The sequence below is a fragment of the Stylophora pistillata genome, chromosome 10, assembly GCF_964205215.1.
Source record: "Stylophora pistillata chromosome 10, jaStyPist1.2, whole genome shotgun sequence".
Classification (NCBI taxonomy): Eukaryota; Metazoa; Cnidaria; class Anthozoa; order Scleractinia; family Pocilloporidae; genus Stylophora; species Stylophora pistillata.
This window is the reverse complement of record NC_142528.1, coordinates 6377749-6401464: the sequence shown is the minus strand read 5'-3', so window position 1 is coordinate 6401464 and position 23716 is coordinate 6377749. Positions and strand designations below refer to the sequence as shown.

The 23716-nt window shown below is 40.0% G+C and overlaps 3 protein-coding genes and 1 pseudogene across 6 annotated transcripts; all 4 read right to left on the bottom strand.

The window, feature by feature from the left end:
- Positions 1-2692: 2692 nt before the first annotated feature.
- LOC148721572 (uncharacterized) lies at positions 2693-9405 on the bottom strand. 4 transcript variants are annotated; one of them, XM_088735063.1, is made up of 8 exons: positions 9229-9405; positions 8914-9131; positions 7882-7972; positions 7222-7377; positions 6532-6622; positions 5924-6156; positions 5225-5374; positions 2693-5084 (listed from the first exon to the last, which is right to left on the bottom strand). In XM_088735063.1, the coding sequence occupies exons 1-8, from the start codon at positions 9341-9343 to the stop codon at positions 4546-4548; spliced, it is 1593 nt and encodes a 530-aa protein (XP_088591189.1). In that variant the 5' UTR covers positions 9344-9405; the 3' UTR covers positions 2693-4545. The 4 variants fall into 4 exon arrangements, with proteins under 4 accessions (XP_088591189.1, XP_088591190.1, XP_088591191.1 ...); XM_088735064.1 differs by having other exon boundaries at positions 8914-9013; positions 9229-9381; XM_088735065.1 differs by lacking the exons at positions 7222-7377; positions 7882-7972; positions 8914-9131; positions 9229-9405 and adding an exon at positions 7000-7018.
- On the bottom strand, positions 3032-4178 carry LOC148721573 (uncharacterized). The gene is made up of 2 exons (XM_088736937.1): positions 3849-4178; positions 3032-3040 (listed from the first exon to the last, which is right to left on the bottom strand). The coding sequence occupies exons 1-2, from the start codon at positions 4176-4178 to the stop codon at positions 3032-3034; spliced, it is 339 nt and encodes a 112-aa protein (XP_088593063.1).
- Positions 9406-12793: 3388 nt separating the features above from the next.
- Positions 12794-16586, bottom strand: LOC148721571 (uncharacterized; annotated as a pseudogene).
- Positions 16587-19770: 3184 nt separating this feature from the next.
- LOC148721570 (angiopoietin-4-like) lies at positions 19771-22965 on the bottom strand. Its single transcript, XM_088735105.1, has 4 exons — positions 22748-22965; positions 22265-22355; positions 21144-21293; positions 19771-20777 (listed from the first exon to the last, which is right to left on the bottom strand). The coding sequence occupies exons 1-4, from the start codon at positions 22940-22942 to the stop codon at positions 20251-20253; spliced, it is 963 nt and encodes a 320-aa protein (XP_088591231.1). The 5' UTR covers positions 22943-22965; the 3' UTR covers positions 19771-20250.
- Between the last annotated feature and the right edge of the window lie 751 nt (positions 22966-23716).

The window sequence follows — 23716 nt, the reverse complement described above, 5'->3', positions numbered from 1 at the left end:
CTCATAACTGGCTAACAAATGTTTAAATTATGAATAATAAACACTGTCCAGAAAGTACTTAGAACATTTTTGTCGGGATAATGTCAGGAAAAATTGCACGTCTGAATTATCAAATATCGTAACTTATTATCCAAATGCAATAAGAAGAGTAAAAATAAAGAACAAATCGAGTACGAATATATAAACAATAGCCTCCTTTTGGCGCGAGGATATGCTTCGATAACTTGTCCGCTGCAGAGAATATCTGTTCCGAGATGCGAACAGTTTTCCGAGAAGGAAGCTCGGGGAAATCTGAGAACTTCTAGGAACAGATTATGTCCAATAAAAAATTTTGTACTTATTGACTGAGTAAGAGGGAAGAACAGAAATATATTTGGCTCACGGTCATGACTTGTGGACCGGGCGCAGCGAGGTTCGTGTGTCATGATCGAGACCCAAATGTTTTCCCGTGCGACCCGACCTGAATCAATCAATAAGCATTTTATTATATGACCACTGACTAAGTTTCGGAATATTTGAAATGTTTTTTTTTTCTAACATAAATAGGAGGCGATAGACTGGTGCGTGCCGGAAAAAAAACACAAAAAAGATTCTACAACAAAAGATTTTCCTTTTTTTTTCTTTTGATTCATAACAAGAAACTCGCTGCTTATCGAAAAACGTAACTTATTTTCTTGTTTTTGTTCACTGATGTCACTCCTTTTGTCGCAACAACAAAAATATTTTGTTTTTGTGTTTTTTTTTTCGGCAACAAAGCTGTAAGTGCATTAGGGGCGGACAGCTTTTTCCGGACCAGCTCACGTCAACCCATCCGACCCTGCACACGTCAGCTTTCATTCTAGTTTTCCATGGGATTGCGCGAGTGGGGCCGGGCGGATCGGGTCACATGATTTACCCAAAAGTGACTTGTTGACGTGCGGACGTGTTGACGTGTTCTCCGCAAATGTTTTTAACTTTATATCCTCTCTACTGCCTTTTTAAAAGTATATTATACCAAGGAAATGTATACGAGGGTAGGATTTATCCGCTGCTGATTATTCCTGGCAAGAGAAGCAAGGCAAAACTATCGAAATAGCTTCAAATGCTACCAGCCATTTCAAGTCAGGCGAGAAAGCTGAAAGTAAAATGGACAGAACAAATGAACAAAGATGTTTTGGAGTGCAAGAAAAAGGCGCTGGGGCTTGTTTCTTCGGAGAATCCTCCTTGCAATGAGAGTGGAAGGAAGAGAGTTATGAAAGAGTTGTGGGATGATATGGGATATAAGAACTTACATTTGAAGAGCCAAAACTTACGGGACCAAGCTTCGAGGCTAGAGAAAATAAGAGATAATGAAACAGATCTACCCATCAGAGAGAGAAGAGTCAAGGATCTGGGGAATGTCACATTTACAAGTGAATATTCTAGTAAGGAAAATGTTGAAAATGAAAGTCAAAACAACCAAAAGGATAGGGAAAATGCAAATGCTAATTATCCAACAAGAGGCTTGAATTTACATAACGCAGAGCCACTGTAAACCCCAGAGGAAAGCAGAGTTACAATGGGTGATTGGCCGGATGTGTCTGATGATGTTCCAGGGTGTTTACCCAATTACAAGACTGTCAACTTGCCAGTATCGGTTATTTGGGGCCGAAATTCCAACCGAGAAATTATAACAATCACCATTGCTACGATTGATGATGCATGCAATGAAGTAACAACTTGGAGAAAAACACTTTCATAGTTCCATACGGTAAAAATGGTCGCGACTTTATCGACCAGTTAACGAAGCACATTGACGATTGGAACAATGGATCATCCATGCAACATCTTGCGCTAAAAGCCGCTATTGTTCTTCTCGCTGTTGCGCTACAAAAGCCTGGTCAGAGATCGAAAGCAAAGGAGCATCAAGAATGTCTTGAGAAACGATTAATACTGTGGAGAAATGGCGAGATTGAGTCCCTATTACGCGAAGGGAGAATGATCCAACGGCGTTTATCAAAGTTGAACAAGAATGATCCACCAAATAAAGCTCGCATTTTTTGGAAAGTTGGTCATGGAGGGTCAGATTAATTCGGCCCTGCGCTATCTCAGTCAGGATGATAGCGGAGGAGTATTACCGCTGACCAGTGATGTTGTGAGACAACTGAGAGAAAAACACCCTGATGCGCAGAGGGCCAAGCTAGGGTCGATGTTGTTCGGGCCTGTGGAAGATATACCTGACTTGGTGTTTCAAGGAATGAATGAAGAGCTTGTGAGAGAAGCTGGATTAAGAACTAAGGGGTCTGGCGGCCCCTCGGGCGTGGACACCAATGGCTTGAAGAGGATCTTGGCATGCAAGTCTTTTAAGAGATCAAGTATCAACCTATGTGAGTCTATAGCTACACTCACAAGAAGACTGTGCACGGAATTTGCTGATCCGCTGACCATCGAACCTATCGTGGCCAGTCGCCTTATTCCGCTTGACAAGGGTAACGGTGAGATGCGCCCAATTGGTGTGGGCGAGGTGATTAGAAGAATAATTGGCAAATACCTAAGTCATTCCTTTTTCAATCATTTTGCATCATTTCTAAAAAGGATGATAATATGTCGGGCATTCGATCCATAACCAGTAACAATAACAACTTTGAGATGCAATGAATATATGAAGTTCATATATTTTGAACTGCGGTATTAGATATGTATGATGTACGATCCTCGCAGTAGATAGCGCTATTTATGCAATAGCGAAAATCAGTAACAACTTTATTGGTTCCGAAAATCAATAACAACTTTATTGGTTCCGTAAACTGAGGGTTTTTCAGAAACCATTGCAATGGGATAAAAAAATGCAAAAGAAGTACTATAAAGATTATGCAATAAAGGATAATGTTAAAGATACTTAACATCTATTGACGAATTAAAACTGTGTGCGTAATCATCCACATGTCAAATATTTACAAATGAACTGATTCAAAATCACTTAAGATTTAGGTTTACTTTACGCCAGAAAAGTATCAAAATGTACTTGAATTCAGTTATCTTTTTAAAATGTCGTACATCATGTACAGCTACGTTAACCATGCTGTAATGTTTTTTAACAATTTTGTTACATATTTTAGCAAACTTGTCTCAGTATTCCTATTCCAAGTTTTCGTAGTGAAATTTGCATTTCTTAGTGAACTAATTTTATAAAATTACCTCGAACTACTTTGTTCAAAAAGCAACAGTTGTAATTTTGGATCAAGTGACTTTAGTATTTTAAGGTATTTTATCTGCTAATTTTATGATATTTGTTTTATACTTATTGTAAACCGCACGCGATCGTAACGTTTATTTATATAGCATATATATATATTCCCTTAGCTCCGGTTGGAGCATAGGCCATTAACCACTTCCGTCCTCCATCGGGTTCTGTCCTGGGCAAATCTTCCTAAAGTGGCCCAAGTGTGGCCCCAGTTTCTCATTTGGGACTCTACACCTCTTCTCCAGGAGTTCCTGGGACGACCCCTCTTTCTCTTGCCCTGAGGGTTCCAACGTAGTGCCTGCCGGGTGATGTTGTTAGCCGGTTTCCTTAGGATGTGACCTATCCATCTCCACTTTCTCTTTGAGATCTGAGTTATGATTGGTTCCTCGCCTGCTAATTCCCACAGCATCTCGTTCGTTACCCTGTCAGTCCAACTGATTTTTAAAATTCGCCTAAGGCACTTATTGACGAAGGTCTGCAATTTCTGGGACGTTTGGTTAGTTGTTCTCCACGTTTCAGAGCCATAGAGGAGGACTGCTTTGACATTGGTGTTAAAAATTCTAAATTTGGTTCTCCGTGAGATGACATGGGAGGACCACACTTTCCTCAGCATATTGAAAGCTACTCTGGCTTTGTTTATCCTGACCTTGATATCTTCATCGGAACCTCCGTCGATGCTGACTACACTGCCTAGGTAGACAAAAGATGTTACTTCCTCCAAGATGGTATCCCTCACTTTAACTGGTCTGTTGTTGGTGCAGTTGACCTTCATAACCTTGGTCTTACTCACATTCGGATGCAGGCCTAACTTGATGGAATTAGCTGTTAGCCGTGCTGTTTTGTCCTGCATTTGTTGGTTGTTACTTGACACCAGGGCGATATCATCAGCAAACTCTAGATCTTCAAGTTGCTCCAATAAGTTCCACTGGATCCCATTTCGCTGTTCTCTAGTTGTTTCCTTCATGATCCAGTCCATAGCAAGTAATGATAATGATAATGATTTATATAGCATGCGCTATATAAATCATTATCATTATTTAAAGCAAACCCGAACTACCAAACCAACTACAACTCAAAACAGAGTAATAAATGGACAAACAAAACCTTCAAACGAACAACGTGTATACTCGTTCTTGAAATAACATTAATGGTAAACACAATTTTAAGGTCATTCCGAAGTCAGTGACAATAGAAAAGTTATTGTCAATAACATAAAAATAATAATAATACTGAAAGTAATGATAATGATAGCGTTAAAAAATACCTGAAGCTAGGAAACTTTAATCAACTTTAAATAAAACTTCTTAGTGTAAGAAGACGTGAGATATCTCTGTTGCTAGGTCTCAACGGACAAAAACTTTCCAGAAATCGCCAGAGGATAATCCAAAAAATTCTTTATTTCGAAAGTTAAAGTCGTCACATTCCCATCTTGAGCCTCCAGGAGTCAAAAACCAGTGATGTAGATTTGGGACATAATTAGCATGATCGTTCAATCTTCCCTCCCGTAAAGAAGGTATACTCCACCTTTGGTCTTGCCACTGGTTACAAAGTCCAGCCGTTCTAGAGTTATCATCTTTCATTCGGTTGAACGATCCACAGGCCAAGGGACGTGCATCTGTCTGCTTACTGAAGTACTGGACTACAGCTTCACCAGTGCTGTTAGCAGCCGTGGTAACATGGAACGTGCGTCCTTTCTGTTTACTGCAGTGGAATCTCAGTTGAGTGAAAGACAAGTACGTTCTCAGTTCTTTCATGGCAATTTCTGTGATGAACAAAGTTTTGTTGCTGTGGCAGTTGCTGATTTCGCGGTAGGACGACTCAATCCAAAGCTCTCGCGAGGATGGGTCGTCCACCACAACGTTGGATACAAGAAGCCAGCCTCCTGCAAAATACGAAGCCAACATGAAGTTAGTTCTTTGTGCATCAAACATGATGGCTGCTTCATGATGTAGAATTTCAGAAACTAATTATCAATCAGATTCCTTTTCTTTTTTTAAACATTCTGTAGCATTTTCGCCTTACCCCCGTCAGTTGTCATGTCACAGTAGACCTTTAAAGGCTTTCCGTTCTTCTCAGGGTCGATCCAGTACTCTCCGTCCTTTTTAAAGAAACCGGAGTCCCGGATGTCTTTGCAGGAGTGGCCAGGCTGATTGTAATATAAGCCTTTGATAGCTACAGAAGGAAATGCGGTGTTATCTTAGCGTGGTAATCATCACACAACGATATCAGTGCAAGAGAGCCTAGACCTGCTTAGTTACAAGGCCCGCATGTAACTTGTTGTGTCATAAAGGCATCTCGTTATGGAGCCTGGAGAAATATGTTCCATCGCTTATCATTCAATCAATCAATCAATCAATGAAGTTTATTGTCTTTACGTGAGGCATGGTTACCCAGATGTTCATGTATGAAATGCAAGACAGCAACCCACCCATCCCACCCCAGGGGAGGACATACATCACACAGTAATCTCGTGCGTGGGAAATTAAAGTCTCCTACCCCTAACCATGGAGGAGACGGGACCTCCATTTATTCGTCCCTTTCCGAGAAGACTAGAATATCTAACCATTTCTTGATGTTATAGAAAGGCAGCATAATCTTCTCAATTATTTGAGACCTTGAGTGTTGGTCCGGCCGGGGCTCGAACCCTCGACCTCCTGCACAACAGTCCAGTGCGCTATCCATTGAGCTAACCGGGAGGCGGTTAGCTCAACGAAGATATACCTGTAGATGATGGAATTGTCAGAGATATCTCACTGGGTCCCCTTCCTGCCTTGGCATTTTGTTGTGCAATCCAAGATGGTTTGTTCACACCTGCAAATCCCAGCAAAGCAAAAGATCCTCTGTGCTCTGTCAGATTGAGGAGGTCATCAGTAGCCCCAACTCTTTTTAGAGCGTCAATCGCTGGTGATATGTATATCGAGCCTTCATCTTGAATGGCGATCAGAATGATTTTTCTGCAATCGGAGCAAACATTATTTTTCCATGAGAAAACAAATGTATTTTATTGCTAAAAAAGCGCAGCAAAGAAATATTCTACTTGGTAATAAATTAACATTCTAAAATAGATTCCCCACAGATTATCTGAATCTCGTTTTATGGGCATATCTCAGATTCAGCTTCGGATGGAAGTTATTGCGGACAAATGTTTATGCGTTCGACATTGGAAGCAATCCCGAACAGTTTCCAAAAATAGAAAAATATATCTCTTTAAAGAGATTGCAAATATAAAAAAGTACAGCTGGAGTAATATAACTTGGGATCGATGATTTTTCACTAATCAGACGCCACATTTATGATGGTGAAATTACAGCTTCAAACATGGTACATACTTTCCTTTGATGCCGTTAAGAAAGTCTCTCAGGTGATTACCAGCGGAACTATTCCCATGAGTGTCAAACCCTTTTGCTCTTAGAACAGTACCTGCAAATGAAAAGGGGACCAAATGTTTCCTTTCCACTACAATTAGGATTACAACGAGTATGTACATTGTAAAGAAATATTAACGAAATAATAATTATTCGAACCGGAGTTAATACCGCAGCCTTTGAACCGAGCACATCTTAATCCTTAATTAAGACGATGGAGTCGATAGCGAGACAGCGGTGTTACCTTTTGGCGTATGAGCGCAGATCAGGCTAGGTAGGCTTTTTCGGGAAAATTGTCAGAGGTAAGGTTGATTACCTATTTCATTTCACCTCAGAAAAGTGATGATGCAAGTTGATTATAAAATACAAATTAACTCTGGGTCGTTTAAATATGGGACTGCGGAAGTACTCGAGGTTTTTTCTATTTCATACCTGCAGAGGATGCCGGTATATTGTCTGCGACTGGGATCTCAGTGAGAAGAAACAATCGAGAAAAAGAAAAGAAAAGAGATAACTGGTGGTATCGTCTTCAGCCTGGAACTATCAGCTGGCCACTGATATCTTATCAAGTTTCTTTAGAGTTTATCTCAAAATTTTCCTCAATTTTTTCCAACGTTTCGAGGGACGATAAGTACTAAGCCTGGACTTTGTTACCTGTTAAAGCGCTGATAACAACCACATTATGGCCTCTTGTGTGTGGAGAATAATCTTTTCCATTCACTTTGATGTAGGCGATACCACATGTGCTTGGTGTAATTCCTGGATCAGCACAACCCTCACTGCGGATGAATACTTTTACCCCTAATTTTCCTTTTCACATGTACAACCATAAATATAAAGGCATTCATTACAAAGATCAGGAGTCTTGGTTTCATTCTGAGTCTCAGTGGCAACAAAAGGGGAGTCTAAGTATTGTTTGGGATGCTAGTTTTATCTCTGGGTGGATATTAAGGGTATCTCTGAAAAACGTTTTGCGTAAAGGTGAAACATTTTGGTCCCAGAGTTCATTATGGAGACTTTCTGGAGTCTTAAATTTGTTATAGTTGCTGACCTTCGGCCAGCCAGACCGGAACACAACAGTTTTTTACTTCAGGTGCGCATCTTTTCGTGAGATTCTACATGTCTTCTCTCGCCACTTTATATTTTGTTTAAGTTTGTTCTCAGCAGGTTCCTCTAACGTCATGACTCATCTATAACACAATCAGTAACATTATCCAACGCCTCGAGCTGTCAAAAGGAGGCAGTACGTAATCATTTTGCAGTTGGTCTAAAAAGCTGGGGATACATAACCATCAAAATCTTCTGAATACTTACGCGTTTGACAGAGTGTTCCATGATATCCCGGATGACACTGACCGCTCTTAGCGGGTCGATTTTGCTCACGAGAAACATCCATGCAGGAAGCCTAACATAATTAAAACAAAAGAAAGGAAAATTGATTTGTTTCCCTTTGTTTTCTCAACACTGCATTAAGAGGAAAAAAATCTACCCATCATAACTTTTTTTCTTCAATAACTCTGTACAAAAGTGGATAACACCCATTTAGCTCTGGCCACTCTTGATAGCATGAAATTTCTATGATGACGAATAATCGTTCAAAATAGTAGAATCTTTTCAAACTAAAGAACTATTGAGAAAACTGATACAGATACCGAGAACGCGCCAAAAACGTAATTAACTTGAGGCTAAGAGATGAAGCTTACCCAATAATTTGCATCAGGCTCCATACTTAGTATGAATAGGTGATATAGCCAACTGGTGTTTCAACACATCATCTTCGCAGAAACGTAGCGGATATAGGTATATAACACCTTTAACAATATGTCTGCACTTATTAAATGATAATTTCCTTGTCATTCTCAGTTTTAAGACCGATAAAGAGAAAACAAAATTTAAAGTTCCGAACTTCTCTACCTCGTAACCTAAAAAAATGGTCAATACTGTGTCAAGCTCGATATGAAAAACGAAATGAAGACACCTATTTTGTCTTTGCTCTCAACAGCCAAATTGGATGATCGTAAAAAAAGGAGCTATGTTTTTTTACACTCAAAACTTTTGAGTGTAAAAAAACATAGCTCCTTTTTTCTGGCTGAACCAGAATTGCTCTTGGCTTCGTCTCGAGCAACTCTTTCGCTTCTCTCATGCTCTCCGAGGCTTCCTCCGTGCCTCCACAACTTAATATATGCACGCTTAGCATGAATCAATTCTTCAATCAGGATTGCATCGATCTTCAGTATGACTGTATTTAAATCACGCCGGTTAATCACGTTCAAAACAAAATAAATTAACCGAGTAACTTTGGCATATTGGCAAGTAACCACGATAAATTTAAAACTTAATACCTACCTGAACAGAGCCATAGTATGTAGATCCTTTCTTCCGTTCAAGATCACTCGGCTTCAACTGCCGTGTTTTGTTATTTAATTCACAGATGCGCTGTCCAGTACTGTCACCGGGATAAACATTGACCGACTTACAACTCTTATTTCCCATACATTTTAACCGACACTCAAACTCGTCCACAACAACAGTCGTGTACATAACGTGACCTAATAAAGCATGGTCTGAAGGTGAAATAAAAAAAGAACTGATGTTTTTCACCTGAATGTATTCGAAATGAAGCCTGAGAATCAAATTCGGGCAGTTTGAGGTTTAACTCACCGAGTTGAGTTTCGAAAACGCATCCGCAAAAGTCCCCTTTTGTCAGGACAATCAGGAATCCGAGGAAGATATTAAGAGTCACAATGGAATACTGGACCAGCCGTAATACAGCCATTCTAGTTTATTTCCGCGTTGTCGCACTGCTCTTCCAAGAGGAACTTCTTCGCTTGATAGACATGATCTGCAATTCAATTGCTCTCCCTTAATTCTCCTTAATTTGTTTTCCTGAGCAAGTAGACTACTCCTCATTGGACGACAACTTAAATAAAAAATTAATCATTTATAATTCAAAGCTCTTATTTAATTCAGTTATAATATTACAATTGCTTTTCGAGTGCTGATTTCCTTTCTTTTTTGAAAGTAAGTTTGCTCTTCTTTTTCCCATAAAATATAATTGCCAGCTTTGCAAACTTTTTTCTTTTTTTAAGTAATTTACAGACTTTTCGCAATTTTTACAACTTTTCGAAAGCAACATTAATGGTTCGAAAAAGTCGAACTACTTGATTGGCTAACGAGAAAGCAGATGTCAAACACAAAGAGGAGACCCATCGAAGTTTGCTTTTTAATTGAATAAAAGAAGAAGAAACTCAAGAAAGGCTCGCGAAAACGTGCACTTTTTCGGTAAAAAAATACGAAACAAAGAGCTAAAACCTTGGAGATGGAAAAAGAAGCACGATTGACCGCACTTGCGTTAAGTGGGAAGAACCGATAGCGGCCTCCCTGATTCTAACTCGAGTATCATGAGTAGAAACGTTATAAGCGAGCTTTATAGCTGGTAACTCGTTAAAATTCAATTTAACAAGATATGTATATAATCCATAATTTATGACCGCGATAAGAAACAATATGGCCTCTTAGCAACAGCCCCATTCTTTATTTATGAAACGTATTCATTGTATCAAGATGTAATGCTTGTTGAAAAAAGCGGTAATATTTCTACTAATCTGGTACCCAGATCGTACCGTGTAACACACCTACACATGACCCCGTGTAACTGTCACTGAAATGTAGGATCTTACAACCACCTTGCCGCAAAAGGTCTGGGTACGAGACCATGTCTGTATATGAGCTATGGGGCTAATCAAGCCAGAGCCTATTCCGGTTGGTGCCCGACCTCCTCCCTCCTCCTCTTAAGCTTGTTAGTAGCTTTTCGTCAGGTGCCCCTGACATTTCGCTGCTACCCATTTTACTATTCTGGGCCAATGACGGCACACTATACTCGGTCAGTGATGGCCCACTATGTTTAAAAATGGAAAAAGTGTAGTCAGGAGATGTCATGAGTTTTATGCAAATTGGTATCCTCTGACTGTTGTTATTTCTGAAAACAGACGTTTCGGCTAATGCTTAAGCCTTCATCAGTGATATGAAAAAACGAAGATCGTTATCATACGCTATTTAAAGTTAAAACGTGACGCGAAGCTTGCGCGCATAACTATGTATTTGATCCTCGCGCGAGGTCTTTATAGGCTTCTGGAAGTACAATGTGATCGTTCCCAGCATTCGGATCTAAAGTAGAGTGCCAAGCTTCAAGGAAAAGTCTCTCGTGGTAATTGGATTCAAAACCAATGACCCTGACGTTTGTAAAGTCCATGTTATGGTCGAAAAGGTGGACATGGCTTGCGACTTTGGAGTTTAAGTCAATACCTGCAACTGCCTTTTAGTGCTCCTCAATTCTGGTCTTTGATGACCTTTCTATTTGGCCATAGTACTTAAAATTACACTGTGTGCAATTGATTTTGTACACCAAGCCTGACTTCTGGCGGTCAGGTTCGTCTCGCTCCTTGTGGCATGGAAAAAGGCTGTTGCTTGTTTTTTGTGGTTTGTAGGCTACTTTATTCGTATCAAGAAATGGTCTATTTTTCCGGCTCAACTTCACATATTAAGTAGTAAACAATAGTCCTTTTGTTCTTTGTAGTGCTGAGGGACTTTGGAAACGGCAATCTCCACGTTCCCGTATCCTCCCAAATGGTGGTTTAGGTATGTTGACGATATTCTTGTATAAAAAAGGACCAAGTCGACAAATTCCACAAACATTTGAACTCAATTAACCCGAACATACAGTTTACTTTAGAAATAGAAAACACCAACGGACAAGGATTGCCTTTTTTAGACACCATAACAACTAGACGCGGTAAAAAAATTCATATGGATGTTTACAGAAAACCGACACATACCGACCGTTATCCCGATTTCTTTTACTGTCATCCTATGTGCCATAAAAGATCCGTTGTTGACACCTTACTGAAAAGAGCAAACAACATTCCATCAACCAATAAAGGCAGACGGGAAGAAATACAACGAGTAAAGGCCGTTCTGCGAGACAACAATTATCCCATGACTTTTATACGAAACTTTGAGAGTGTTAATTAAACAACCCGCCCAGAACAACTTCAATGGCTTTGTAGTGCTGTCGTATGTACAGGGTGTCTCCGAGAAAATAAGTCGCATATTGAAACAACAAAAGGTCAAAGTAGCCTACAAACCACAACAAACAAGCAACAGCCTTTTTCCATGCCCCAAGGAACGAGACGAACCTGACCGCCAGAAGTAAGGCTTGGTGTACAAAATCGATTGCACACAGCGTAACTTTAAGTACTATAGCCAAAAAGAAAGGTCATTAAAGACCAGAATTTCGGAGCGCAAAAAGGCAGTTGCAGGTTTTGACTTAAACTCCAAAGGCGCAAGCCATATCCACCTTTTCGACCATAACATGGACTTTACAAACGTCAGGGTCGTTGGTTTCGAATCCAATTACCACGAGAGACTTTTCCTTGAAGCCTGGCACTCTACTTTGGATCCGAATGCTGGGAACGATCACATCGTACTTCCAGAAGCCTATAAAGACCTCGCGCGAGCATCAAATACATAGTTATGCGCGCAAGCTTCGCGTCACGTTTTAACTTTAAATAGCGTATGATAACGATCTTGGTTTTTTCAGAAATAACAACAGAGGCAACCAATTTCCATAAAACTGATGGCCCACTATACGTGGCCAATGATGGCCAGCTATACTGGGCAAATGATGGTACACTATACTAGGCCAATGATGGCCCACTATTCTTGGCCCGTAATGGCCAACTACAATGGACCTATGATGGCCCATTATAGTGGTCCAACGATGGCCTCTTATATTTGGCCAATGATGGTTCACTATACTGGGCCAATGATGGTTTACTATACCTGGCCCATGATGGCCTACTATACTGGGCCAGTGATGGCTCACTATACTTGGCCAATGATGGCCTACTATAATCATCATCATCATTATCATCATCAGGGCTAAATGAACTCCTGGCGGAGGAACCCCTCCCTGGAATGATCCCAGAGGTATGTGACTTTAGCCAATCTCGACCATGCAGGTCCCAGCTGTCTGGTGAGATTATCCCTCCATCGTGTTTTTGGACGACCCTGTTTTCTGGTCCAATCTCTTGGGGTCCACTCCGTTGCTCCAATGGTCCATCTATTATCTGACAGCCGTGCTATGTGACCTGCCCATCTGTGCTTTGCCATCCTGATAGCGTTGATGATGTTACCGGCAGCATATTTGCTACTTGACGTTTGAGCGTTTTTTATGATGGTGCACAGAATGGTAGGTACGAATTTCCACACGTTTTCACGACTTGCTGTTTTATAAAGTGCTGATAACATACAAAGGTACAGACTTTAGTCGAAAGCTGACTACGACTTTCAACAGAATTTGCAATCATAAAAAACAGTAGTTCTTAACAGTAAATGGTTTGAATCCGGGGTTAACATTTATCACGTAACTGATCGCCCGGGTGTGTGGAGTCCTGTGAAGAACTGTTAACGGTAATAGTGACCATACCTTCCCAGGACTACGAGCTCACCCGGACGATCAGACTACACTATCAAAAAGGTTCCTTCTTCGTATCCAACACTGGCAAGCTAATGATCATGAGCTAATTTGTATTTCTTGCAAAGCAAAGGGCAAGATGATTTTCTTCTAATTATCTATGAATTTTAGTCTACTGCAAGTAACTTCTAGAGAATATTTAACATTGCATAACTTCTTAGCCAGTAGCTTAAGGCTATTCAGGACTGTGAAAACAGTTATAGTTGATTGTCGCTCTTAGCGTACATAGACTTTCCAGAAATCGCCAGACGATAATTTAAAAAATTCTTCCGGCACCAGACTTCTTGAAGTCGTCACACTCCCATCTTGAATTCCCATCTGTTAACAACCAGTGATATTTACCTCCTACACGAAGGGAATCATCGTTTAATCGTTCCAGTGGAACATGCGATGATCCCCACCTCTTACTTTTCCATTGATCATACATTCCAGCTAATCTGGAGTTATCATCTTTCTTTCTATCAAACGAACCACACGCCAAGGGTTGGACATCTGTTTGACCGCTAAAGTACTGGACTACAGCTTCCCCAGAGCTGTTAGCGGCCGTGATTCCGTGGATTGTACGTCCTCGTTGTTTGCTGCAGTGGAATCTCAGTTGAGTGAAGGACACGTGTGCTCTTAGTTCTTTCATGGCATCTTTTGTGATGAGCAACGTTTTGTTGCTGTGGCAGTTGCTGATTTCGCGGTATGATGACTTAGTAAATAGCTCTCGAGATGACGGATCGTCCACAACAACGTTGGAAACAAGAAGCCAACCGCCTGGAAAAATGATTGAAATCTGTTTTTTTAGATGTGATTCCTGTTCCAATTTCAATTTTAAGATGTACCTAACTTAAGCTTACTGTCAACAAAATCTGGTCGAACTGTCGATGTTTTGTTAGTTAATTATAGAAATCATGTAAGTTTCATCATCGAAAGAAACAAACATACAAAATCTTAAAAGAATGCGAGATACCAAAACAAAAGCTGTCAAAACTTGTGTTATTTTTGGAGTCTGGACTTTATAAGCTTTACAGTGACCTATAGTTTTCCATAAAGTAGCGCGCATTAGACGATTTTTCCGTAGGGCACCTTATTTTGTTTATTTTCGTTGATTGTCTTTTATTTTTTGAAGTATGTTTATACCTCCGTCAGTTGTCATGTCACAGTAGACCTTTAAAGGCTTTCCGTTCTTCTCAGGGTCGATCCAGTACTCTCCGTCTCCTCCGGAATTTCCTGAGTCCCGGATGTCTTTGCAGGAATGACCAGGCTTATCGCGTTGTAAGCCTCTGGTAGCTGCAAGAGGAAATAAGGGTAAGTCTCGTTGGGTTATTAATCTTCACACACTGCAACTTCTCCATATTTATATCCATACATGATCCAGCAAACCGTTGATGAGAATACTCAAACTTATCAGGTATGTTATAGAGAGCGTGGTGTTACACAGTTGCTAAAAGTAGATTTGAGGAAGTTTCTAGAACGCTTAGTCATGCTGACTCATTAAGAACTCTTTATGGAACTTCTAGAACCCTCAGTCAGCATACTTTGCTATGAGGCAATAGTGATGTCATGTTACTAAATATAGTAGTATTACAGATCTCTAGAATGTTCTAAAACATTTTTTAAAACGTATATAAGGAGTCGTGATCAGTTAAAGTTAGACCTTTTTAGTGAGTTAGTGCTGTTGCGAAGAGCCCAGAGGAGCTAGTGTTGTAACTGGAATCGTCAGTCGTGTGGAAGGCTACGTTGGAAAAGTGTTGTGGACATCGATAAGGTACAAGGATCTTTGAAGAGAACTGAACTGTGAGTTGTGCAGTAGTACACTGAGGTTAAAGTTTTTATAGAGGGCTCTAGGATAGAGGATAGTTATTGTATTGGTTATTGGTATCGCTCCGTAGTAAGATTATTTCGTCAGTTGATAAAGTAGTTGAGTTCGTACGAGTTGTATCTTTCTGGCGGTTGAGGAAATACCGTAACAGGTAGAAGTTGTTGTCTTGATCCAACACGAAGTTCTCCTAACTAAGTTACAAGGAAATTTGCAGCAGCTAGAGGGGAGAATTAACAATCAGATCTCAGGAGTTAAAAGGTTAAGACTCTGAGAAAAGGGAATCAAGTTATAAGGAAACTTGAATATAACTGTCTGGCAATGAGTTTTAAAGGAGTCCTCATTTGACAAGCTACTTCCGGCTACGTAGCTCTTAATAGTCATGTATTTTGTTTGGCAATGTCTCAAGTAAAATTATTTCTAGGATAGCCTCACTACTTACGTGTTACACAGTTTCTCCCTTTTTATGCCGGATCACACTGGCCCCCTTTTGTTGCTGGTTTTTGTTCGCGAGAAACATCCATGCAGGAGGCCTGATTAATTAAACAGAAAGGTGAACTTTTCTTCTTCCCGTTCTGCGATTGATCGTTGTTCAGAGTGAATAAAGCTTCTTTCCTCATTATCAATATTCAGATGCTAAATATGCGTTTTATCAGAAAAAAGGAAATCTGACGTTGCCCTCGCACTTATGTCAACACTAAAACAGGCTCTACTCAGGCTGTCGCAAAACCGGGATTGCAAAATGATGGAGGTAGTATAAAAGACCCGCACGGAGAAACGCTTGTCAGACAGTTTGAGCTGCCTGATATTAAAGTTATATCTGCCTGATGTAACTTTATTACGAATCAACTTAACGGCCTGCTCCCAGCTGGCTTGTTAGCTCAATTGGTAGAGCGCTGCACTAGTATCGCAGAGGTCAGTGGTTCGAGTCCCGTACAGGCCTGATTTTTTTTCAGGTCTGATTTTCGCTATTGCATAAATAGCGCTATCTACTGCGAGGATCGTGCCTCATACGTATCTAATACCGCAGTTCAAAATATATGAACTTCATATATTTATTCTATCTGCCTGATATTCTCTTACGAAGTATGCGCTACTTTCGAGCCAATAGCAAATCAAACTCTCAGTTTTCATCAGTACATAAAAGTAGTTCCAAAACATAAATTGTTCCCGGCCTAAACTAGAACCTACCTGAACAGAGCAATAGTAAGTAGATCTTTTCCTCTTTTTAAAATCACCTGGCTTCATTTGCCGTGTTTTATTATTCAACTCACAGATACGTTTTCCATCACTGTTACCGGGGTGAACATTGATCGACTTACAGCTGTTGTTTCCCATACACTTTATCTGACACTCAAACTCATCCACAACGACAGTCGTGTGCATGACATTACCTACCAAGGCATGGCCTAAAAGACAAAAGGATGTACTTTCTAATACCTACTATCTATAGAAAGAGAGTATAAATATCCTTTTTGTTGTTGTTTTTTTTATAAGTATTTACTCACCGATTCGAGTTTAAAAGACGCTTCCACAAAAGTCTGTGTTTGCCGTAACAAACGGGATTCCCAAAAGGATGTTTATGGTGATAATAGCAAACTGGGTTAGCCCCTCAACAGCTATACTAAAACTGGCGGTTTTATCTTTCCCTGGTGGAGCTCCTAAGTTTTCTTGCTGCATAACGGTTTTCTGATATTGCCTTCTCCTGTAAGTAGGGCGTGTTATTAAGATCACACACACAATTGAAATACGTATGATATATAATTCATGATTCTTTTTTATCCATCGCTTTAATTGCTCTTCAGTTTGCATGGACATTTCTTTTGTTCGCTGCATTAACAGAAGACTTTGCTTGAACATTCATCATTATCATTGGTAATCTAATTTTCCAAATCAACAGAGTGGCTTTTGTTTTGAGGAAGATCTAAGGTCGACTTGCGATATTACATGCGCTGGAAGGAACACCACCTGTTCTTTACTCTCGAACAGGCACGCAATTGATCTCTCAGGAAAGAAAATGCATGCGTTTGTAAGCCCACACTTTCCATAGAAATGATGTCTCCCTCTTTATGATATAGCTGGCATCACCTGCGGGCGAGATGGAGCGAATGTTAAATTCTGATTGGCTACTCTAGCGGGCAAGATGGACCAGAACACAAAAAGAAAACATTGTTAATATCCTCTCATCGCGACCTCACGCTTGGTCAATAACGAGTATTTTGCGTTCACAAGAAGCGTAAGAGAAGGTACCTGCTGTTTGTTTGGGTTGTATAAGGAAATTCAAATGAAAAGTTTAACTCAACATACCAACTTTGCAATGAAGTCTTGAGTCCTATGAATTAACTTACTCATAACTGGCTAACAAATGTTTAAATGATGAATAATAAACACTGTCCAGAAAGTACTTAGAACATTTTTGTCGGGATAATGTCAGGAAACATTGCACGTCTGAATTGTCAAATATCGTAACTTATTATCCAACTGCAACAAGAAGAGTAAAAACAAAGAACGAATCGAGTACAAATATATAAACAATAGCCTTCTTTTGGGGCAAGGATATGCTTCGATAACTTGTCCGCTGCAGAGAATATCTGTTCCGAGATGCGAACAGTTTTCCGAGAAGGAAGCTCGGGGAAATCTGAGAACTTCTAGGAACAGATTATGTCCAATGAAAAAATTTTGTACTTATTGACTGAGTAAGAGGGAAGAACGGAAATATATTTGACTCGCGGTCATGACTTGCGGACCGGGCGCAGCGAGGTCCGTGTGTCATGATCGAGAGCCAAATGTTTTCCCCTGCGACCCGACGTGAATCAATCAATAAGCATTTTATTATATGACCACTGATTACTAAGTTTCGGAATATTTGAAATGTCTTTTTTTTTTCTAACATAAATAGGAGGCGATAGACTGGCGCGTGCGGGAAAAAACACAAAAAAAGATTTTACAACAAAAGATTTTCCTTTATTTTTCTTTTGATTCATAACATGAAACTCGCTGCTTATCGAAAAACGTAACTTATTTTCTCGTTTTAGTTCACTGATGTCACTCCTTTTGTCGCAAAAACAACAAAAATATTTTGTTTTTGTGTTTTTTTTTTTCGGTAACAAAGCTGTAAGTGCATTAGGGACGAACAGCTTTTTCCGGACCAGCTCACGTCAACCCATCCGACCCGGCACACGTCAGCTTTCATTCTAGTTTTCTATGGGACTGCGCGAGTGGGGCCAGACGGGTCATATGATTTACCCAAAAGTGACTTGTTGACGTGCGGACGTGTTGACGTGTTCTCCGCAAGTTTTTTTAACTTTATTTAAACTTTTTTAACTTTATATCCTCGCTACTGCCTCTCTAAAAGTATATTATACCAAGGAAATGTATACAAGGGTAGGATTTATCCGCTGCTGATTATTCCTGGCAAGAGAAGGAAGGTAAAACTATCGAAAATCGAAATAGCTTCAAAGGCTACCAGCCATTTCAAGTCAGGCGAGAAAGCTGAAAGTAAAATGGACAGAACAAATGAACAAAGATGTTTTGGAGTATGTATGATGCACGATCCTCGCAGTAGATAGCGCTGTTTAAGCAATAGCGAAAATCAGACCTGAAAAAAAAAAAAAAAAAAAAAAAAAATCAGACCTGTACGGATACAATGAATATCTTCATATATTCATTGTATCTCATGTTTTGGAGTGCAAGAAAAAGGCGCTGGAGCTTGTTTCTTCGGAAAGTCCTCCTTGCAATGAGAGTGGAAGGAAAAGAGGATATATTGGCGTTATGAAAGAGTTGTGGGGTGATATGGGATATAAGAAGTTCCATTTGAAGAGCCAAAACTTACGGGACCAAGCTTCGAGGCTAGAGAAAATAAGAGATAATGAAACAGATCTAACCATCAAAGAGAGAAGAGTCAAGGATTTGGGGAATGTCACATTTACAAGTGAATATTCTAGTAAGGAAAATGTTGAAAATGAAAGTCAAAACAACCAAAAGGATAGGGAAAATGGAAATGCTAATTATCCAAGAAGAGGCTTGAATTTACATAACGTAGAGCTACAGCAAACCCCAGAGGAAAGCAGAGTTACAATGGGTGACTGGCCGGATGTGTCTGATGATGTTCCAGGGTGTTTACCCAATGGCGCTGCGCGCCAGGTCTAAAAATAGATATGTCATCTTTGGACCCCCCGCTGGTTTAGGACAAACACTCGGAGTCTTTACAAGGACTTGTATGCGAAACGTATCAGAAGCAAGACTATTTTCTAACTTTCTAAAATGGTTGCAACTAGGCATTGCTGTAGGGGTACATGTAAAAATGACTCAAGATATCCAGAAAGATTGCCAGATTCGCTTAAAGAAATGCTTAAAAACGGTCGGAAAGCCTTCCTACTGTTCCCAAAGCCGAAGCATGACTTGGAACTTCGTCAACGCCGCGTAAATGCGTGTTCTAGAAAGAATTTCTCAGTTGATAGTGTTAACTACAACACTCATATTTGTGCTGTACTAACCCGGCAATATCTTGGGTGCAGACTTCTTGGCCCGGAGTCCGAGTGTTAAGGCCACTTAGCTTATCTGAGCGCGCCGCGCTGTTTTAGCTACAACATGCACCTTTTCCTTGTTGCAAGGCCAGAATTATAGCTACAGAGTTAGTTTGTGCCCAAAATATGGATTTGTGATCACACTGACTGAAACTGAAAGAGGACAAAAACTCAAATGAATTTTATAAGTATGTTACCGGCAGCATATTTGTTACGGTTATAAAAGCTGACGTTTCGAGCGTTAGCCCCTCGTCGTAGCGAATAGCATATTTGTTACTTGACTTTTGAGCGTTTTTTTTATGATGGTGCACAGAATGGTAGGTACGAATTTCCACACGTTTTCACGACTTGCTGTTTTATAAAGTGCTGATAACATACAAAGGTACAGACTTTAGTCGAAAGATGACTACGACTTTCAACAGAATTTGTAATCATAAAAAACAGTAGTTCTTAACAGTAAATGGTTTGAATCCGGGGTTAACATTTATCGCGGAACTGATCGCCCAGGTGTGTGGAGTCCTGAGAAGAACTGTTAACGGTAATAGTGACTGTCCCTTCCAGGACTACGGGCTCACCCGGACGATCAGACTACACTATCAAAAAGGTTCCTTCTTCGTATCCAACACTGGCAAGCTAATGATCATGAGCTAATTTGTATTTCTTGCAAAGAAAAGTGCAAGATGATTTTCTTCTAATTATCTATGAATTTTTAGTCTACTGCAAGTAAATTCTAGAGAATATCTAACATTGCATAACTTCTTAGCCAGTAGCTTAAGGCTATTCAGGACTGTGAAAACAGTTATAGTTGATTGTCGCTCTTAGCGTACATAGACTTTCCAGAAATCGCCAGACGATAATTCAAAAAATTCTTCACCAGACTTCTTGAGGTCGTCACACTCCCATCTTGAACTCCCAACTGTTAACGACCAGTGATATTTACCTCCTACATGAAGGGAAGCATCGTTTAATCGTTCCAGTGGAACGTTCGATGATCCCCACCTCCTACTTTTCCATTGATAACACATTCCAGCTAATCTGGAGTTATCATCTTTCATTCTATCAAACGAACCACACGCCAAGGGTTGGACATCTGTTTGACCGCTAAAGTACTGGACTACAGCTTCCCCAGAGCTGTTAGCGGCCGTGATCACGTGGATTGTACGTCCTCGTTGTTTGCTGCAGTGGAATCTCAGTTGAGTGAAGGACACGTGTGCTCTTAGTTCTTTCATGGCATCTTTTGTGATGAACAACGTTTTGTTGCTGATTTCGCGGTATGATGACTTAGTAAAAAGCTCTCGAGATGACGGATCGTCCACAACAACGTTGGAAACAAGAAGCCAACCGCCTGGAAAAATGATTGAAATCTGTTTTTTTAGATGTGATTCCTGTTCCAATTTCAATTTTAAGATGTACCTATCTTAAGCTTACTGTCAACAAAATCTGGTCGAACTGTCGATGTTTTGTTAGTTAATTATAGAAATCATGTAAGTTTCATCATCGAAAGAAACAAACATACAAAATCTTAAAAGAATGCGAGATACCAAAACAAAAACTGTCAAAACTTGTGTTATTTTTGGAGTCTGGACTTTATAAGCTTAACAGTGACCTATAGTTTTCCATAAAGTAGCGCGCATTAGACGATTTTTCCGTAGGGCACCTTATTTTGTTTATTTTCGTTGATTGTCTTTTATTTTTTGAAGTATGTTTATACCTCCGTCAGTTGTCATGTCACAGTAGACCTTTAAAGGCTTTCCGTTCTTCTCAGGGTCGATCCAGTACTCTCCGTCTCCTCTGGAATTTCCTGAGTCCCGGATGTCTTTGCAGGAATGACCAGGCTTATCGCGTTGTAAGCCTCTGGTAGCTGCAAGAGGAAATAAGGCTTAGTCTCGTTGGGTTATTAATCTTCACACACTGCAACTTCTCCCTATAATATCATTACATGATCCAGCAAACCGTTGATGAGAATACTCAAACTTATCAGGTATGTTATAGAGAGCGTGGTGTTACAAAGTTGCTAAAAGTAGAATTGAGGAAGTTTCTAGAACGCTTAGTCATGCTGACTCATTAAGAACTCTTTATGGAACTTCTAGAACCCTCAGTCAGCATACTTTGCTATGAGGCAATAGTGATGTCATGTTACTAAATATAGTAGTATTACAGATCTCTAGAATGTTCTAAAACATTTTTTAAAACGTATATAAGGAGTCGTGATCAGTTAAAGTTAGACCTTTTTAGTGAGTTAGTGCTGTTGCGAAGAGCCCAGAGGAGCTAGTGTTGTAACTGGAATCGTCAGTCGTGTGGAAGGCTACGTTGGAAAAGTGTTGTGGACATCGATAAGGTACAAGGATCTTTGAAGAGAACTGAACTGTGAGTTGTGCAGTAGTACACTGAGGTTAAAGTTTTTATAGAGGGCTCTAGGATAGAGGATAGTTATTGTATTGGTTATTGGTATCGCTCCGTAGTAAGATTATTTCGTCAGTTGATAAAGTAGTTGAGTTCGTACGAGTTGTATCTTTCTGGCGGTTGAGGAAATACCGTAACAGGTAGAAGTTGTTGTCTTGATCCAACACGAAGTTCTCATAACTAAGTTACAAGGAAATTTGCAGCAGCTAGAGGGGGGGGATTAACAATCAGATCTCAGGAGTTAAAAGGTTAAGACGCTGAGAAAAGGGAATCAAGTTATAAGGAAACTTGAATATAACTGTCTGGCAATGAGTTTTAAAGGAGTCCTTATAAGACAAGCTACCTCCGGCTACGTAGCTCTTAATAGTCATGTATTTTGTTTGGCAATGTCTCAAGTAAAATCATTTCTAGGATAGCCTCACTACTTACGTGTTACACAGTTTCTCCCTTTGTATCCCGGATCACACTGGCTGCCTTTTGTTGCTGGTTTTTTTTCGCGAGAAACATCCATGCAGGAGGCCTGATTAATTAAACAGAAAGGTGAACTTTTCTTCTTCCCGTTCTGCGATTGATCGTTGTTCAGAGTGAATAAAGCTTCTTTCCTCATTATCAATATTCAGACGCTTATTATGCGTTTTTTCCAAAAAAAGGAAATTTGACGTTGCCCTCGCACTTATGTCAACACTAAAACAGGCTCTACCCAGGTTGTCGCAAAACCGGGATTGCAATATGATGGAGGTAATCTATAAGACCCGCACGGAGAAACGTTTGTCAGACAGTTTTAGCTGCCTGATATTCTCTTACGAAGTATGCGCTACTTTCGAGCCAATAGCAAATCAAACTCTCAGTTTTCATCAGTACATAAAAGTAGTTCCAAAATATAAATTGTTCCCGGTCTAAACTAGAACCTACCTGAACAGAGCAATAGTAAGTAGATCTTTTCCTCTTTTTAAAATCACCTGGCTTCATTTGCCGTGTTTTATTATTCAACTCACAGATACGTTTTCCATCACTGTTACCGGGGTGAACATTGATCGACTTCCAGCTGTTATTTCCCATACACTTTATCTGACATTCAAACTCGTCCACAACGACAGTCGTGTGCATCACATTACCTACCAAGGCATGGTCTGAAAGACAAAAAGACGTACTTTCTAATACCCACTAGCTATAGAAAGAGAGTATAAAGATCCATTTTGTTGTTGTTCTTTTAAGTATTTACTCACCGATTCGAGTTTCAAAAACGCTTCCACAAAAGTCTGTGTTTGCCCGAACAAACAGGATTCCCAAAAGGATGTTTATGGTAATAATAGCAAACTGGGTTAGCCCCAGAACAGCTATACTAATATTGGCGGTTTTATCTTTCCCTGGTGGAGCTTCTAAGATTTCTTGTTGCATAATGGTTTTCTGATATTGCTTTCTTCTGTAAGCAGGGCGTGTTATTAAGATCACACACACAATTGAAATACGAATGATATATAATTCATGATTCTTTTTTATCCATCGCTTTAATTGCTCTTCAGCATGCATGGAAATTTCTTTTGTTCGCTGCATTAACAGAAGACTTTGTTTGAACTTTCATCATTATCATTGGTAATCTAATTTGCCAAATCAACAGAGTGGCTTTTGTTTTGAGGAATATGTTAAGTCGACTTGCGATATTACATGCGTTGGATGGAACACTACCTGCTCTTTACTCTCGAGCAGGCACGCAATTGATATCTCACGAATGAAAATGCATGCGTTTGTAAGCCCACACTTTCCATAGAAATGATGTCTCCCTCTTTATGATATAGCTGGCATCACCTACAGGCGAGATGGAGCGAATGTTAAATTCTGATTGGCTACTCTAGCGGGCAAGATGGGCCACAAAAGACACAA